This window comes from Meriones unguiculatus, chromosome 1, assembly GCF_030254825.1.
Source record: "Meriones unguiculatus strain TT.TT164.6M chromosome 1, Bangor_MerUng_6.1, whole genome shotgun sequence".
NCBI lineage: Eukaryota > Metazoa > Chordata > Mammalia > Rodentia > Muridae > Meriones > Meriones unguiculatus.
In genome coordinates, this window is record NC_083349.1 from 672,964 (window position 1) to 690,960 (window position 17,997).

The 17,997-nt window shown below is 49.0% G+C and overlaps 2 protein-coding genes across 10 annotated transcripts in view; both read right to left on the bottom strand.

Annotated features, from left to right (window-relative positions):
• Window positions 1-128: 128 nt before the first annotated feature.
• Window positions 129-12,318, bottom strand: Spmip6 (sperm microtubule inner protein 6). 2 transcript variants are annotated; one of them, XM_021634487.2, is made up of 7 exons: window positions 11,814-12,318; window positions 6,143-6,287; window positions 3,170-3,282; window positions 2,195-2,276; window positions 1,785-2,019; window positions 671-757; window positions 129-279 (listed from the first exon to the last, which is right to left on the bottom strand). In XM_021634487.2, exons 1-7 carry the CDS (start codon window positions 11,946-11,948, stop codon window positions 174-176), a joined length of 903 nt encoding a protein of 300 aa, XP_021490162.1. In that variant the 5' UTR covers window positions 11,949-12,318; the 3' UTR covers window positions 129-173. The 2 variants fall into 2 exon arrangements, with proteins under 2 accessions (XP_021490162.1, XP_021490163.1); XM_021634488.2 differs by lacking the exon at window positions 1,785-2,019.
• A 125-nt stretch (window positions 12,319-12,443) lies between these two features.
• The window catches only part of Fam219a (family with sequence similarity 219 member A), a 51,506-nt gene continuing 45,952 nt past the window's right edge, over window positions 12,444-17,997 (bottom strand). For 4 of the 8 annotated variants that reach the window (XM_021634418.2, XM_021634419.2, XM_021634415.2 and 1 more), the window contains exons 3-6: window positions 16,379-16,481; window positions 16,110-16,190; window positions 15,436-15,490; window positions 12,444-14,976 (exon numbers count right to left, since the gene is read on the bottom strand). In XM_021634418.2, coding sequence (XP_021490093.2) covers window positions 14,821-14,976; window positions 15,436-15,490; window positions 16,110-16,190; window positions 16,379-16,481 — 395 coding nt within the window. In that variant the 3' untranslated portion in view covers window positions 12,444-14,820. Of the gene's footprint in view, window positions 14,980-15,435; window positions 15,491-16,109; window positions 16,191-16,378; window positions 16,482-17,997 lie in introns of all 8 variants that reach the window. The other 4 variants (XM_021634417.2, XM_021634416.2, XM_021634412.2 and 1 more) reach the window with 1 other exon arrangement.

Genomic DNA, 17,997 nt, shown 5'->3' on the forward strand with positions numbered 1-17,997 from the left:
ATGTCGGCCAGAGGGTCTTCAAGTAGACACACGTGGCCAGCTGGACTCCGGGGTGTGCTGCGGTGACTGGGGAGGGGCGTGCACCTCCAGATCTTTCTAGGTAAGGACACAGGAAGCAGTCTTTGTGGCGAAGAGTTTATTGTTCCACCTCTTCCCTTGGCCTGGTCAAAGGTTTACCAGGAATGGTAGACAGGATAGGTCTCAGACACAAACTCAGGATGAACGACATAGTTGTTTCTCTGGGGACCACCAGTCTTCTTAAAGTGACTTGTGTCCCATCTACAAGGAGAAACGAATCTGTCTGCATTTCTTAACACTAACCTCATCCTAGCATTTTATCTCTGACACTGACTGCACACTGGCTTCAAGCTCTACCGCTGAATTCCTGATACTCAAGCCATAACTTCCAACCCTGACTTCTTACCCCTTATATAAAGCCTCAACCCAACTCCCTTGAGTCTAGATCTGCTGCCAACTCAGTCCCTCAAGGCTGGCCTCTCTGCGGTTTTCTGGTTTCTAGCAACCATTGACTTCCCACGGCACCAAGCGCCCTCTGGCTTTAATTTCCTGTCTGTGCACAGCAACAAGCATTTACCACCCCAACTAGTCTCCTGGGCTACCCCCACTAAAGGAATTGCTTCCAGCACGCAAGCACCTGCGCCAAACTTACCTAAGGTTGGGAAATGGGTAATATGATGGCAGGGGAGTTGTAAAAGCACATTGCATTCCGGGCCGGGGACCGCAGGTTGAGACCCCCCTAGTGATGGAAAAACAGCAAAGAGAGGGCCAGGTTTTTTATATCCTCATAGGACCTCCCAGACCAGGAACCTGGATACAGTATCCGTCCATCGGTTCCTTCCTTGCCCTTCATAAACCCCACTACAGCACAGCCTCTAGGAAGCTCCAGGAAATCCCCTCCCCATCAAAGCCTGGTTTTTGCCAGGACTCCGGGGAGGATCAGACATAGTCTTTAGGATCCAGCATCTCCCCATCCACGTTTCCGCAAGACAGCGACTTCTTCAGTGCCAAGAAGTAGGCAGGGTTTCTAGGCTTAAGAGGTTCAGCCTTTCCCACACCCCGACCTCTTCTGAGGAAAAGACACGATCTTTGGCAATAAATCAGGCTTGAGGAAGAGCAGGGGATCATCACAGGATTAGGGACAGGTCTCATGAGTCGCAGACTTGAAAGTTCCCTACCAGGCTCCACCCGTATTGTCCCGCTGCGGCGGACAAAGGCTGGAGGCCGTGCTCCTCTAGGGCTCAGCTTTAACACTCAAGGAAGCCAAGGATCCGGTGGGAAAGCAGTGACCGCCTCCTTGCCCCCCGCGATGACTGCCCACTACTGATGGTGTGCCCCAGGCTCGGGCTCAGAGAACATTCTGCAGGCTAGAACCTCTGCCTCCAGACCCAGGGATTCATTCAGTACAGGCCAGAGGGCCGTGAGTGTAAGGAAAGGGTGAGACTGGTGTGAGGGGTTTGAAATCCTCTTAAACTGTTTTTGCAGAATCTCCAGAACACAAACACTTGTCATGTTGACCGTGAGCACGGTTGAAAAGGACGGGACTGAGAACTTGGGAGGAACTTTCGTGCTGGTTCTCTGTCTTAGCTGTTCGCTTGTGCCCTGGGGCCCTGCAAGCAGGCAGAAGCCGATGGGGGCCTGGGCATGGAAACAACAGGGTTAGAGTGAGGCAGGATGCGGGGACCGCAACCGAGCCGGGCAGGACTCCAAGGGCTGGGGCACTTTTGTGGGTGGAGCCCGGCCTAGGCGGGGAAATCCCTGCGAACCTTACAGTCGGTAGCTCAGGGCAGAGAGGCCGCAGGTGGCGTTCTGCGCTGGGCTCCGCGGTGCCGCAGCAGTCCATCCCGCGCAGACAGTAGTGGCGGCCGCAGCAAGCGCTTCCGTATCCCTGGAACGGCAGGCGGCCTCGCAGACGGTCCATGCACCCGCAGCGGGGCGCAATCTGTGGCAGCGTCCGGTTCCGGGACAGCGAGTTCAGCATGTTCACCACCACCTCGCGCTCTGAGCCCAGAGAGTCCAGGACATCCAAAGACAGTGTCGGGGGGTGGGGTGGGGGAGCAGGGTTAGAGCCAGAGGCGGAGACGAAAACGGGGACAGAGCCTCCGGACCCCCTCCCCCATCCTGCACTCTGGCTTCCTCCTTCACACTCAGCCATCCTCTTCACTGCAAGGTTTACCGTAGGCGTTGAGGCGCTCCGGCTTAGGAGGGTACTCCAGCGGCATTTCTTTTCCTTTCACTACTGTCTCCACCCTGGCATCCTGGAAGTGGCACACGTGCTGCCTTAAGCTCTGACGGGAAGCAGTTGCTCCCGCGCCTTCTCTTGGTGTGTGTGTGAATGTCGTCCCAGAATACCCAGACTGTCTTTAGGCGGCCCCCTATTCTCCCGGGTTGTTTGGAGTTGTTGCTGGGCAACACATTTGCTCCACCTACACGGGGCAGGCGAGGGTGAGGATACGAGAAGCCACCTCAGAGGTGAGGGGTAGAGTGTTTTAGCCTGGGACTCTGACAGACCTACTTTAGCATTTACCTATGTGCCATTTGCGTCTGCACGTCCCTAACGTGGGGAGGGGGTATGGTTAATACTGCTTATCTGTCAGAATCGCTTGGGGAACGTGTGTGTGTGTGTGTGTGTGTGTGTGTGTGTGTGTGTGTGTAGAATCCAATTCACGAAAAGGTTCTGTTTCAAAGGCGTTCAGTCCCCTCTCTGCCTACATTGAGCTAGGCTGGTCTGGATTTGGGTCTGCCTCACATTCCCTGAGAAAGGTCTGGGCTTCACCAGGGCCCCCATTACCTCTGAAGGCTCTGTATTTAGTTCTTCTCCTCATCTTTGTTCCCATCACAAAGGAGGGCAAGGCGGGGCAGGAAGGACCTAGCTCATTACTGACTCAAGTGCATCACTGAAGTCACAGATCAGATGAGGCAAGCTTCAGAAGAGTCAAGGAGTGCAACTAGCCTTGACACCACCAAGCTGGGTCAGAGACTGCACCTCAGGAGTCTATCACAGCTCAACTCCAGGCCTCCACTGTCAGCTAAAAAACAGAACAGCCTAGTTCATAGATGGGGAAAAGTCACGGCAGTGTGGAGACGGTGTGTGTGTGTGTGTGTGTGTGTGTGTGTGTGTGTGTGTGTGGTGGGAGGCACAGATGGTTACCTTAGGCAGCGGGGGAAGACAGGTGGTGTACTTGTTCCAGTAGTTGTTGTGTGGACCTGTCATCCATGGGTTGTACCAGTCATTGTCCAGGTAGCTTGTACAGCAATCGTCCTCTTCATCATAAGAGTGGAGATTGTCAGATAGGGTCACTGCTCAGGCCATCCAGAGCCTGGGGCCTTCTATATATATCCTCTCTGATCTCTGTCACAAAGCTGACCCTCACTGACCCCAGTTCTCAAGTCCAGACTTGCAGACCCCTACTATTTATTTACTCATTTTGGAGACAGGCTCTTACTAGATAGTCAGAAATTCTGTATAGCCCAGGATAGCCTCAGTCTGTCTATCCTCCTGTCTCCCCTGCCTAGCACTGGGACTACAGACCAGAAACACCATGCCCTACCCACCACCAACACTACTATTTTTTTTTCCATTGGGTTGCAGATCATGCCTCACCTAAGGGACACCTTTGAGTAAGGTTTGGATCCATTGGGCTATTAGATTTCACCCTGGCTACACCCTTTTTGAATCAGCTAGCCTGGAAATGGGGCTTCCCCTCTCTCTACCATTATCTGGGCCTCAAGGTCTGCCTGTTCGACCTTAAAATTACTTGAATCTCTCCCTTCTTCCTCTATGATTTCATTCCTTTGCCCTTGTGTTGCCTTCACTGGGAGACAAAAATACTGTCATGGTTAGCAGGATATGCTCTGGGCACAGTGCCTGGCTTCAGGTTTCAGCACTGCAGGGCAGAGAAGTGTGAGGTTGTTGTGAGGTCTAGATGAGTAACCTACACAAACACAGAAGAATGCTGAACACAGTGGAGGCAGAAGGATTGCTTTGGGTTCAAGGGCACTCTGGACTATATGATATCCTGACTAAAAACACCAAAACAAAGAAACAAAAAGCCTTGACAGTCCTGAGGAGGTGGAGGCAGAAGGATCAACAGTTTAAGGTCCTTCTTGGGTACAAATTAAGTTGAAGGCCAGCTCTGGGCTACATGAGAAACCCCGTCTGAAGGGCCTAAAGAAGGGGTGGGTAAGTAAAAGGAAGAAAGGAGGAGGAAAAGAATACATAGGAAGCTATTCTGATTAGCCTACTAGTACCCTTCTCCATCTTTGAGATCCTGCGATCGAACATCATCATAAATTTAAGATACTTTTCCACAAGTGAACCTTAACCAAGATACTATTCTAGTTAAAAACCGTGTTCATATTTCCCCATCTATTAACCCTGTCCTACAAGACCCTCTATGGTCCATTGCCCTAAAGTCTAAAGACAGACAGGATGAGAGACAGGATGATGAAGAACTTTGGCCTAATGGTACACTCCTGTAATCCCAGCATTTGTGGGGCTTAGGTTGAAGGGTCACCAACAGACTGGGTGACATTGTATATTTTAGGTTAGCTGGGCTACAGAAACACTCAGTGGGTAAAGGCATTTGCTATCAAACCTGATAACCTGAGTTCAGTCCTCAGGACTCACGTCATAGAAGGGGAGAACTGGTCCCACAAGGTTGGCCTCTAACCTCTGCATATGGGCTGTGACATGGGCTTATCACACCCCCCCATACACACATGCAAAATTAGTAAATATAAAAGTGTTTCTAGTGTCTGGGTATGGTGGCACAGCTCCTATAGTAGAGGCCTCTCAGGAGGCAGAGGCAGGCAGATCTCTATGGGATCTAGGCCACACTAGTCTACATAGCAACTCTGTGCTGCCAACGATATAAAGTGACACACTGTCTCAAAACAAAATAACAAAAGTAACCCAAAATCTTATAAAACCATAAAAGTGCAAGAAAAATAGCTGTAAGAGAGAAGGGAAGGAATGCTAACATTTGTTGTTCTAAACCAGGGAATTTGACATACTGAATTTGAGCTGTTTGAATATCCAGGTCAAAGCACAAGAGACTGGGATGGTAGTGAGAGGTCAAGGCCTGAAAGATTTTTGATTATCAAAATTAAAGCCATGGGGCTGGAGAGGTGGCCTGAACTAGCTCTTTCAGAGGACCTGTGTTCAATTCCCAGCACCCACAGCTCACAGCTGTCTGTAACTCCAGTTCCTGGGGATACAACAACCCCACACAGACATATATGCAGTCAAAACACCAGTGCAGTCATGACAATATGCAGTCATGCACAGGGAGATAAAGAAAATTTAAAAAGTAACTAAGCTGGGTGTGGAGGTGAAGGCCTTCAACTCCAGCACTCGGGATGGCCAGGGTTAACATACCCTGATTAGAGAAACCAAAACCAACCAACCAACCAAATAGGAAACGTAATTAAAGCCATGGCTGGGTCACTTAAAATGGCCTTAAGGGGAAGAGTAGAGATGATGGCTCTGGATCACACCCCGAGGAAGCTCACATTTCCACTGTGAGTGTACAAGGCCCAGAGAAGCTAAGAAAGGAGGTGCTTTCTGGGAGAGTGATCAGAAGAGTTAAGTACAGGATTTGTTTCAGAGGGTAAATGCCAAGAGTTCCCATGGATGTGATAATTACACACCACTGCAGCTTCAGTGTCCTCGACCCCCAGCATAAACTTGGAGTTACCACTTCATTCAACAAATATTTATGAAGGTGCATATGGAGCCCTATGGTGGAGGGGGTTACAGCTATGAATAAGACATGTTTTGTCTTTAAATGGACAGGCAGACAGATCATAAACATTTACCAAAGGACAAAGGCAATTTTTAATAAAGGATATGGGTATAGACTATGTTTCTGTGAAAGAGAAGAATAAAAGAAACATTTTAGGCAGAAATAACATATTCCCAGGTTATAGAGGGAAATATATAAAGACAGAGAAAGCCACTGGAAAGGGGTTGCTAAGAGGACAGGGGATAGAGAGGTTGATTAGGGAAGCGGTCCAAGTCACGAGAAGACCAGGATGGAGAAAAGGATCCACATTGAGTTCAAGTTGAGGGTCACTGCTGGGGTCATTTCTAAGGTCAAAGTTAAAAAGAGGGTGGCCCTACCTTCATCTTCAGAAAGCCAGTATCTCTCAGGTAAGTAGGGGTGGCCTGATAGGGAATGCTTGTGGGTATACTCCTGTGCAGCACATTTGGCCATCTTCTGCAGGGCCTCAGGGTCCACATGGCGATGCATACTCTGAGTCAGGCCCTGAGCAGAGGGAGAGAGGAAAAGTGGCTAGGTGCAGGAAGATCCGAAGCCTCGGGACCTTGCTGAAGTCATCCTAGTCTTTCTTCAAAAGGTCAGCCTGGCTGGATTCCCACCTACCCCTAGTACATGAGGGGTAGATTCCCATGTCACACTGGTCCTTATGCATAGACCTACTTTTGTTTTAATTTTAATTTTCTGTTTATGAGTGTTTTGTCTACATGTATATGTGTGTGTGCGAGATTACACACACACACACACACACACACACACACACACACACACACACACATAATCAGGCATGCAGTGCCTGAATAGGCCAGAAGAGGACACCAGAACCCTGAATCCTGGAGTTACAGACATTTGTGGGGAGCCATATGGGTGGTGGGAACTGAACCTAAATCCTCTGTAAGAGCAGCCAGTGCTCTAACCACTGAGCCATCTCTGCAGTGCTCAGACCTGTTTTTAACTATTTTATTGCCCCCCTTTTTTTTAAGATTTATTTATTTTATGTATATGAGTGCTCTGTCTCCATGTACACCTGCACGCCAGAAGAGGTATGCAGTATAGATGGTTGTGAGACACCATGTGGAATTGAACTCAGGACCTCTAGAAGAGCAGACAGTGTTCGTAACTACTGAGCCATCTTTCTAGCCCCCTTCCCTTTTTTCTTGTTTACTTGTTTTCTCATCTAAAGTTGACACTTGGAATCAGGGTCTGGTTGATGTCATTTCTGCTGTTTCCTGGCTGGGAGGGAGCTTCCAAAGGTAAAAGATGTGTCTCTTCTGGACTGTGCACTCACTGGTGAGTCCCCTCTACAGGGCCAGTGGACATACCCTGGAGCTTCAGGAAAGGCTGGACTTCTTGGATAGGGAGGGCCTCTGGGACTTTGAAGCCAAAGGCTGGCTTGCTAGAATACCTGCTTTAAAATGTAATATCCTGTCTCTAGTCAGACCTTGCTTCTGTTGTGGCCCATACTCTGACACCAGTATTATTACCTTTGACCTTGAGATTCACTTTGCTCTGATCCTCATCCAGCCTTGATATTTCTCCTGTGCGTATTCTGGACTCAGGGCCCCTCTACTTATTGATGCTCACCTCACCTCAGCCCATCACTCCTTGTTTGAACAGGAAACTCAAACAACATTCTTTGGGGAGTCCCCTTGTCTTCAGCTGAGGGCAGAATGCCAAAGAAAATGTAGGTTTCATGGATTTCTATAAACAGCCAATCTGAGAAGGTAGCTGAGGCTACTTATACTTGATTCTGTGATTTCAAGGGTAAAAGGCTTTTTGTGTGTGTGGCTGATGGCTGGTTGCTCGGAGAAAAAAATCCTTAGTTCATGACCTCCTGGGATAACATGTGCCTAGCTGATGTTGTCCTGCCTTATCTGGCACAGCAACACTCGAATGCTGAGTGAGAGCTGTTTGTGCAAGGGTGCTAATGTTCAGCACTTCCGTGAGCTTCACATACACAGAATCTAGCTACACTTAAATATACACACGTGTTCATCCATATATGCACATAATAAGCACACTGAACACTCAGGTATACATGCACCAGCTATCAGTAAAACGTCTGCTAGGCAAGCATGGAAACCCAAATTTACAGCACAACTGTGAAAAGGCCAGGAGCCGTAAAAGCATGCCTACAGTGTCTACACTGGGGGCAGGGAGCAGAGACAGGCAGTTCCCTGCAGCTCACCAGCCAGGAAGACCAGGTGCATCTCTGAGTTCCATGTTCTGCTAAAGACCCCATCTCAAACAAACAAACAAACAAAACAGCAACAAAACAAAACAACAACAAAAACCCAAAGAGCATGCTGGAGAGATGGCTCAGTAGTAAAGATCACGTGTTCTTGCAGAGGGCCTGGGCTCGCTTCCCAGCACCAGTTCCAGGGGATCTGACACTCTTCTTACTTCCATGGGCACCAGGCATGTGCATGGTGGGCAGACATACATGTAAGCAAAACATTAAAAAAAAAAAAGCAATTAAAGGAGGCCCCTGCCTGACTCCCCCCATATGCAGACACACATATACACACACAGAGGGAGAAGGGAGAGAGGGAGGAAGGGAGGGACACAGAGATGGAAAGAGAGGGCACGCACATTTAGAAGAACTCACAGACTTCATCCATTTTTGTGTTAGATACTTTCCTAAGATGTTGGTGATCTTCCACCCTGTTCATAAATAGAAAACTGAAAAGCTTGTGTCTGAAGTCTTGAGTAATGTTGCCAACTGCCAGCACCACTGCTAGGCTGGCTGGGCTGTTGCTTGCAGACTCTACCACCAGCACCCTCACACCTCGCCCCTAGTGGGGATCCAATTCTTTGGAAAGGCTCCTTTAATCTTTGGCCTAAGGTAATGGCCTGGCTGCCAGCACAGAAGAGGGGACTTCAACAGTCAGTGTATGGATGCTCATCTGCCTTCAAGATTCTTGCCAAGGGGGAAAAAAGGCCCTGTGGCTTTTTCAGAGCCAGGAAGTCACCCTGAGGCAAGGGATAGAAATGATTAGTAGGTTTAACTGCTTCTTAAATGACTTTCAAATAATCCTTATTTTAGTCTTGGTCCTGCTGCCCCACCTTCAGTTTCAGAGAACCAGAACTTCCAGTCCCTAAGCTTTTTTGAATTCTGTGTCCTAAGCTAAATGGTATCAGGCATCCCATGGCTTGCTTCCCATCCGTCTCTCAGATGTGCTAGGTCAGTTACTGCTCTGTCACGTTTTCCTCTTGCCAGGTTTTCCTTGTCCTTTCTCACCATCCTTGTGACTCTGGATCTCAAGTATCCACTTACTGTAGCTTCAGGCAGGGGTCAGGATGCATGTGTGTTCAATCTTAACCCAGAGGACTATCCCTCTGTATGTATTCTGTATGCTAATCAGTTACATGTTGCAAATCTCTCAGTTTGTGGCTTTTTTTCTTTAATTTTCTTTATGGCTTCTTTGATGAACAGAAGTTTTTAATTTAAACCAGTTGAATTATTAATGTTTGATGGTTAATGCCTTTTTATGACGAAAGGAATCAAACCCAAAGCTATACAGTATTACTTTCTATATTTAATCTGCCAGGAATTTCATTTTGGGTGTGGTGTAAGTTAGGTATTAATTTTATTTTTATCCATATGAATAACTGGCTGTCTCACTAGCAGCCACCCTAAGCCTGATGAATCTTTTTCCATAGCTTTACTGTCAACCACTTTTGCTGAATATTGTTTCCATGTATGCTCTTCATAGATGGTATGTTTATTCATCTATGGCTTTCTATAACTTTGTAATTAATATATGTAATTCATATCTATTTGGGAAATTCTTTATGTGTGTGTGCAACTGCACATGTATGGACATTTGTGCAAAAGCCCAAGATCAGGTCAAAGTCCAGTGTCTTCCTCTATCACTCTCTGCCTTATTTTTGAGGCAGGGTCTCTCACTGGACCCAGAGCTCACTCACCAAGGATGAGTAGCCAGAAAGCCCCAGGACTCCTTCAGTCTGTGCTTCTCCAGCCCTGGGGTTACAGGAGCGGGTCACTGCACCTGGCTTTTTATGTTGGGAATTGAATTTATATCCTCACGCTTGCACAGCCACCACTTCACAAACTGAGCCATCTCCCTAGCCCTGATGAAAAGAAGTTTTTGAGACAGGGTTTCTCTGTATAACCCTGGCTGTCTTGGAACGTGCTGTGTAGACCAGGCTGGCTTCAGACTCATAGTGATCCACCTGCCTCTGCCTCCCAAGTGCTGAAATTAAAGATATGTGCCACACTGGCCTAAAGATTTGTGTGTGTGTGTTTGCTCTCTCTCCACCATGTGAGCCCCAGAGACTGACTCAGGTCAATCAGGTACCTTTCTTCAGGCTTTTGTTGTTGTTTACAGACACAAAGTTTATTGTACAGATTTAAGGCTTCACACTTCATAGTGCACTAAAGCTAAATAATAATTACGTGGTCTAAACTTCATCTTCGCTTCTGAGCTGTCTCTTAGGCTGGTTTAAAATGCAAGCTTCTTCAACCTCAGTCTCCCAAGTGGCTGAAAGTGCAGGCAAGCACGGCGCTTCCCAACTTTCCGTTTGTTTTCAGTTTTCCTAAGGTTGCTCAGACCACTCTTCAGCTATTTTCTTCTAGATCCTCAGTTAGAAGTGGTTTTTATTTGTGTCTTGTCTTTCTTGAGCACTCTTTAGAGATATGTCTGAGTCTTATAAAAAACCGACTTCTGACCTACACCCTTTGCCCTTCCAGTTAAAGTTTAAAAAATTTGTTGTCAATTCCAGTATGCAAAATCCTCAGTGGTAAAGTCTGTTCTTTCTGGTGATTCTGTAATATGGCATCTTATTTCTTTTCCGTCTTTCTTTCTCTCTCTCTTTTAAAAAGTAGCATTGGGGTGTAATGCAGGGCCTCATGCATGCTAGCCAAGTGCCTTACCAGCGAGCAGCGCCACCGGCCTTCATTTGCTGTCTTAGTGTAAACTTGTGATTTGGCCTCCCATTGGACACCTAAAGATCTGCAGTAAGGTTTTCTCCCACAGAAGTTACACAGCAACTGAATAAGTGTGTGCATGCGCGTGTGTAGTTTGTGTGTGTGTGTGTAAAGAGCCAGAGACACTGGGCCTGTATGTCCAGTTCACATATTTACTTCCTCTACTTTCAGTTAGTTTAATAAATGTCTCTCACAGTGTTGGCATTGACATTTGTTGTCAGGCAACCCTGTCTTATCACTCAAAATTAAAGTTAAAAATTAACTTTATGTGAGATTTAGGGCTTTATTTTGAGAAAAGGATCCTTTTGCAGCCCAGTTTGGCCTTGAATTTGTGTTCCTCCAAGTTCCCCTCCTTCTCATTTCTATAGAGCATGTTTAGACAAAGACATCTGTAAAAATTCTAGTCATGGATTCCTTTTGTTACCACCACAGGCTCTCTAATTCCCTCTGTTCACTGTTTCTACTCTGTCCCCCAGACCAAGGGAAGGGAATGCGATACCCATGTAGAAAGACATGACTTTTGGACATTTCTGGCCTGTTCTACAGGTAACCCCAAAACATTTCCACACCCCACAAACATGTGTACATCTTGGTCACTTGTAACTTTCAGCTCTGCTATTCTTTTTTGTTGTTTTTGTTTTTTGAGACGGGGTTTCTCTAAGTAGCCCTGGCTATCCTAGAACTCCCTCTGTAGACCAGGCTGGCCTTGAACCTACAGATACCTGCTTGCCTCTGCCTCCGGAGTGCTGACGCTAAACATGTGTGCCACCACCTGTCAGCTTAGAACCTATCTTAACAAATGCAAAGCAATCACAAAGTGGCTGGACATGGTTCATGCCTGCAATCCCAGCCAACACTTGGGAGGCTGATTTAGGATGATCATGGCAAGCTTAAGGCCAGCCTAGACTACAAAGTGAGGCCTTGTCTTAATAAATAAGTGAATAAACAAATACATAAATGGAATAAAAACAAAACTGAAGATGCCTACAAACACAAGGACGGCCGTGTACCAGCCACACATGACTGTATAGTGTATCCATCCCACCAGCAGCCTCCCTACTTACTGGGGTCACAAACTTGTTGGCTTCCCAGGGCCACAGAGGTGGGTCCTTATAGACCTCCTTGATGGAGGTCGGAGCCCTGTAGGAGTCACTGTAGGTGCTGATTGGGGTCTTGGTCTTCCGGGAGAAGAGGAACATGGTGGGGTCTCAGGGATGCTGCAGTGGACTCTGCCTATCAATGACTCCTGCTGGACATCAGTGACCACCCTTTCACCTCCAGCCCACACCTCCAGCCTGGAAGGTGGCCCTAGCTGCTGTGACTCCCTTTTGGAGGACCCTGCAGCTTTCCTGCTTCTACCCCTCCCAGCTTCCTTTCCAGGATGGGCAGTGCCCATTGTGATATCACCTGCTTTGGCCCCATCCCTGTACAAAAGACCCAATTTCCTCCTAAAGCCAGCCCCTTTCTTGACTTTAACCCCTCAGAATATCCAATTCCCAAGAGTTCAGAATATCCTAGGGAGCGTGTTGGAGAAATTTCTCATTGTTGAAGAGAGGCAGAGGTTCCGAGGGGTCGTGATTCACCTAGGCCCACACATCAGTAACAAGCAGAGTAGAGGGACGTGCGTATCAGGGTTAGTTTTCCCCTCCTCACCTCCCTTGCCGCGGCCCACACCCCAGGTAAGGAGTTGAGTCTGGCTTGTTTGATGCTTTTAATATCATTATTTGTGTTACACAATACACAACTAAGGATGATGGTCAATACTGCGATGGAAATGTTAAAAAAAAATATTATACACGGCTCATGTCTTCCGCACACCTTCTTGGAAATAAATTAGTGAGCTCGGAGAAACCTGGCTGGGTGGCAGCTGCAGCCGAGGGTGGGGGAGTGTTAAGGCAGTATCTACAGGGGTGGGGGCAGGAGCAAGCCAATGCCCTGGCTCTTCCCCTTCAACTTCCAGACGGGGAGCGGGGACTGTGTGCTCTCCCTGGACTCAGAGGCCAGCTTCTTACCCTACCTGCTGTGGACATACCACCTCAGTCTAAAGCCCTGCCCGCTAGTGAACTAGTGTGCCCTGTGGGAAGGAGGCTTTCCTCTGGATCTCAGGACCACAGACACTTAATAAGAATCCCGCAGAAGTGAGCAGCGAAGGCAGCAGTCTACAGATAGGAGGTACCCATGTTCTAGAAGGATGCGTCAAAGAGCCCAGTGGGGTGGGGTGGTAGGAGTTCTAGTTCTGAGGCTCAGATGATGGGTGCTGGGGATGCTAAGCAGGGGGAAGAGGGAGCTCAGATGTGGGCCACTTTGGGGCTCATGGCCCCTGCAGAAGCTTTCTCTAACTTGCCTTCTGTACCTTCTCATTATCTAGTTAGGATCTCTGCGCTAGGGGAGGGAAGCTAGGCTGGTGGTGCGGGGAGTGGAAAGCTACACTCCAGCACCCTGGAGCGTGGAGCCCCTGGGTGTGGTGTGGGGAAGAGATGCTTCCCTTTGGAAGCCAACAGCTCCACTCTTTCACTGCCCCACTTCAGCTCCCAGGATGGGGCACCCGGACAGTGGAAACAACAGCGTGTATGGGTGTCCGAAGGAGTCTGGCCACATTGGCTCAGTGAGCGGAGGCTGGAGGGCACAGGCCTAGCAGTATGAGGCTGTGTGTGCTTTCAGTTGTCCTCAGCCATGCGAGAGCCACCATCTCCTCATTGAGTTTGCACCCTCAGTGCTCCTCCCTCAGACCAGCAACAGCAGCAGAAAGCGACAGTATGCAGGACACCCTGTGCAGCCACACACACACACACACACACACACACACACACACCACACGCACACATACCACCTCAGGGCGCCTCCTACATGAATTCAAAAACACACATAGTCTTCTGCAGAAATTTCTGTGAGGAAATTCCTTCAGGTATAAAAAGACTCTGTCAGCAATATCAGCTATTCTTTATTTTCCAGTTCAGAGAACTGAAGCCCTGAAGAAGCCTGGGAATTGCTCAAGAGTTCAGGAAGAATGCCAGAGCTGGGACTAGAACCCACACATCTGCCTGCCCTCAGTCCACTGTACTCTCAAGCAGCCTTTCACACAACTAATAGAACACAGTCATCTCCCCATCATAGACTGACCACCAGGTTGACCTGGACAGACAGGCTTAAAACACACGCACGCACGCGCGCGCCGCACACACACACACACACACACACACACCACACACTCACCACCTACCATATACATACAGGCAATCCGTACATTGTATTGGCTTAAGCTTGCTCTTGAAGAGCCCTTTCTGGACGCCAGCCTCCTGGACCTTGGGCTAGGGTGAAATGGAATGGGGCATTGGAGGCCAGCCTTCTCTCTTGCTTCCAGCCTGGAATCGACAGACAGAAGACTGGGGGTAGGGATTAGGCAGAGGGGCAGCCACATTGGTTAGAGGCTCCTCTCTAAGGCCCATCTTACCCTCCCAACCCTCAGAAAGCCAGGAAGCAGGGGAAGAGTGAGGGAGAAGGCAGTGCTCTAGCACAGGGACAGTGTTCTTCTACACAGCGCTGCCAGGCTTCCCACCCGGAGATGAGGCTAGAACACAAATAGCTGTATGTGGCACAGGGCCAGCGAGGGCCTCTGAGCTGTTGAGAACTGCCCCATTACTAGGGCCCTTCTCTTCTCCAAACCCTTTCCTTCCTTTCCAGGCTGGGCTTGGGGGATTTATGGCTTCACTGGTGTGGGGCCAACCCCTCAGGCCTTGCGATTCCTTCACAGGACTGCTAGCAGTTGGCCTCTTGGCCTTCAGTGCTGCCCCCTGACTGCAGCCTTAGGAGAGGTGGCAGGGTTCTTGGGTGTGCCCACCCCTCCTCAGCCCTGGGGCTGGAGACAGACCCGGTTTTGGTTTCTCCGGCTCCATGAACACACAGAGGTACAAGTCCTACCATAGGAGGAAGCAATGACTGTTACAAGGTTGGCGGCTGTAAGGGGCGCGGGGCCAGGGACCGGTGGACCAGCTGGGTAGAGGTCGCCCCTGCTGCGTCCCACCCTGCCCGGGCCAGCCCCGCCCCGCGCGCGCCGCGCGGCGACCCCACCCGCTACTGAATGTGGCAGGCGGTGGAGGACGTGGCCTGGCAGCACATGCAGGTGGGGTTCACGGACTTCGGGGGTATGAGGTCCAGGTCCTCATCGTCGGGGATCTCGTCTAGCCGGTAGCCGTCCTTCAGTAGCTGGATGTTGAGATCTTGGTTGATCTGCTGTAGAGAAGGCTCGAGTCAGCTGGGAGGGCGTCACCCTGGGCTGGGGCCGCAGTTCCACCCCAAGGCCACCCGGACAGCCCCCTCTCATTCCAGGGCTATTTCACTTTCTCCAGGCAGCGCTTCCTGAGGCCTGCCCAATCCAAAGTCAACTTCTCACCTCTACTCCTGATTCTATTCGGGGCTTCAGGTCCACTCCTGTAAGGTGTGGCCTGCATTTCACATCTGCTCTATTTTAGAGCCTCGCTTTAATAACACCGGGCTCACGGTAATTCAGGTTAGTGATTTCTTCCCAAGTTCTCCCAGCCCAGGCCCCGCCTCACGCGGAGCCCCGCCCCCACAGGCTCCCACGAGACTTCCTTCCGCCCCGTAAAAGCCCCAGCCTTGCTACCGGGTAGATAGAGGTGGTCTGGCTCCGGCTCTCATGGTCTATAGAGGCAAGGGGTAGAGCCTCACCTCCGCAGAGGAGTAGCCAGAAGAAGAGTATCTGGACATGTCAAAGTCATCATCGCTGGCCAGAGGAGAGAGAGGAAGTAATTCAGGAAATTAAATAGAAAATTCCCTGCATCTTTGCCATACCCGCCCCTCTCCAACATACGATTTAAATAACTCATGCTTATTATGCAAATAACTGTTTGCAAAGGCATGTTTCCTACCTCGACCTTTAAAGAAGTGGCTTCTTAAATTCCCTCTGGATAGAACTGCTACCACCTCTTTCTTTCTGCCTCATCTTCATGTTTTTGTTTTAATTTTTCTCATCCTAGATTCAAATCACCCTGGCCGTTTGGATTTCCCAAAGTCTGTGGCTAGCCAGGTGCTCCCCAGAATAGGGTTCTTCCCTGAGATGGGGATGAGGCACTTAGACATTCAATTCTGCTGTCCAGAGACATCAGGGTCTGTCATGGAGCAGCCGTGGAACAGTTAGTTGCAGGACAGCAGGAACCTGTTACCTCTATCCTCTCCCTGCCTACTCCTAAAAGAATCCATCCCTTGGGAAATTTCATCCACGGAGGGCTCCTGGCTGAAGAGCACACCGCTTCTGACAGCCTGACAGGCATGGCCTGTACAACTCATCCATGCTCACATAGAATCATGTGGCTTGCCCAGCTGCCCCCAGGTCCCATACACACCTGTCTGTGTCAAGAGCTACCAGTGGCTTCTCATCGGGGCTCTGGTCAAGCGAGGAGTAGCCTTTATTAGGGACGACCAGCCTGGGTAAAAAATTGGGGCGTTGGAGTGCCAGCTGGAGCATATAAACATGGCAGAGGACTGGCTGGGGTCCTGCCCCCACATTTTCCTCCCCTCTCCCCCCTGGGTTCCCCTGAGGAGGGAGAGGCTGGAGACCAACAATGGTAAGTGTTGGCTGCTGTGGTCACGGTGGGGTAGAGAGGATGCCCACCTCGTCCGGGCCATGACATTGTTCTTCTTGGGTTGCTGGTTGACAGGGCTGCCCATACTGCCATTCTTCAGGGAACCCTTCCGGGCCAGCTCCCTTTGCTTCTCTGCAGGAGAACATGGGAAAGAAGCTGTGTCCTGCCCCAGGGCCATCTGGCCTTGCAGTTTGGGATAGCCTGGTCTGGGCCTTTCTTACATTTGTTGCTCTACTTGGGACCTCCAGGCACCTGATGCTTACTGGATGTGCACTTGGCCTTGCAGAACTTGAGGGATAGTGGCAGAGGAAAAGAGGAAGCTGACCCCTACTTTGCAAGAACCACAGTTCCTATGTCAGGCAGCCAGTGTGTGCTTGATGCCAAGGCAGGGCTAGTGAGGAAGAGATGATCACAGAATGCTGAAGCAGTTAGAGAGGCCTTTCTGGAGGGAGAGGACATTAAGAAGGAGAGTATTACGAAAACAAATCAAGAAGGGAACATAACTGTGGGTGTAAATGGAATGGAGGGGAGAAGAGGTGAAGCTGGGAAAGGAGCCCCTTATTCAGTCAATTATTCACTCAACAGATACCAGAATCACAATTATATACCAAGTACAGTGTCACAGAGATGGAAGGCTCCCGGTGGTTATAAACTCAGAGCAGCAGAGACCTCCCCCCCATCTCAAAAAACACAAAACAAAACAAAACAACAACAAAGCTCAGCATAAAAGCCTTGACCATGGAACTGTGGCATCTGGGATTAATGTGAATGCAAAAGGTTTCAAGTGGAAGAGGTAGAAAGGGGTCAGGGCCAGGATGGGGGCAAGAGGCTGAGGAGCCCAGTCCACAAGCTCTCCAGGGGCTCAGAGCCTATACTGCCCTTGTGGGGCTGGACATCTGGTGACATGATGCATGATACATGACTATTACTACCAGGAGCTGCCTGGGTCTAGAAGAAGCTCAAACACTCATGCCAAGTAAAACCAAGATGCAGGGAAAAGGCCTGTCTATGAAGAGACACAGGGAAAGTTGTCTCTTTATCATAAAGGATGGAAGGAGCCATTATGGCACCTGTGACTCACTTGAAAATATTCTTTGGTTTCCATGTTTTTGAAGCTCTCATTTTCTCTCTCTGACCTCTTTCTTTGATTGCCTTTGACTCTATTTGACTTTTCCAACCTCTTTTCAGCAGGCAGCAACTGCCATTACCACATCAAACCTCTAGGGGGTACAATTTGCTTTAAAGTTCTTGGTGATTTTCTTTTCCGTGAGACAAGTCATGAATTTTCATGAGCTTTGGTGGTAATACAATGGTGAAGGAAATAGAAATGCTATTTTAAAAGCACACACGAAAAAATGCCAACAATAATCTGACAAGACTCAGACTACGGACTTCTATGCAACCATTTAAAAGAGTGAAGTCATTCTCTACGGGGGCTCTGAGACATCATGCAGGGGAGGAAAAGGCTCACAAAATATGTACAACACTATGACACTTGTATGAAATGAAGTTACGAGAACTGGGAATGGTTGCCTCCGGAGAGAACAGAGAACTTACATGCATTTAAAATACTTTTATTGTTGCATTAAACAATAATAAACAAAACTGGCTGTACTCTGAATAGAAAGTCCTAGGAGGACAAACAGTT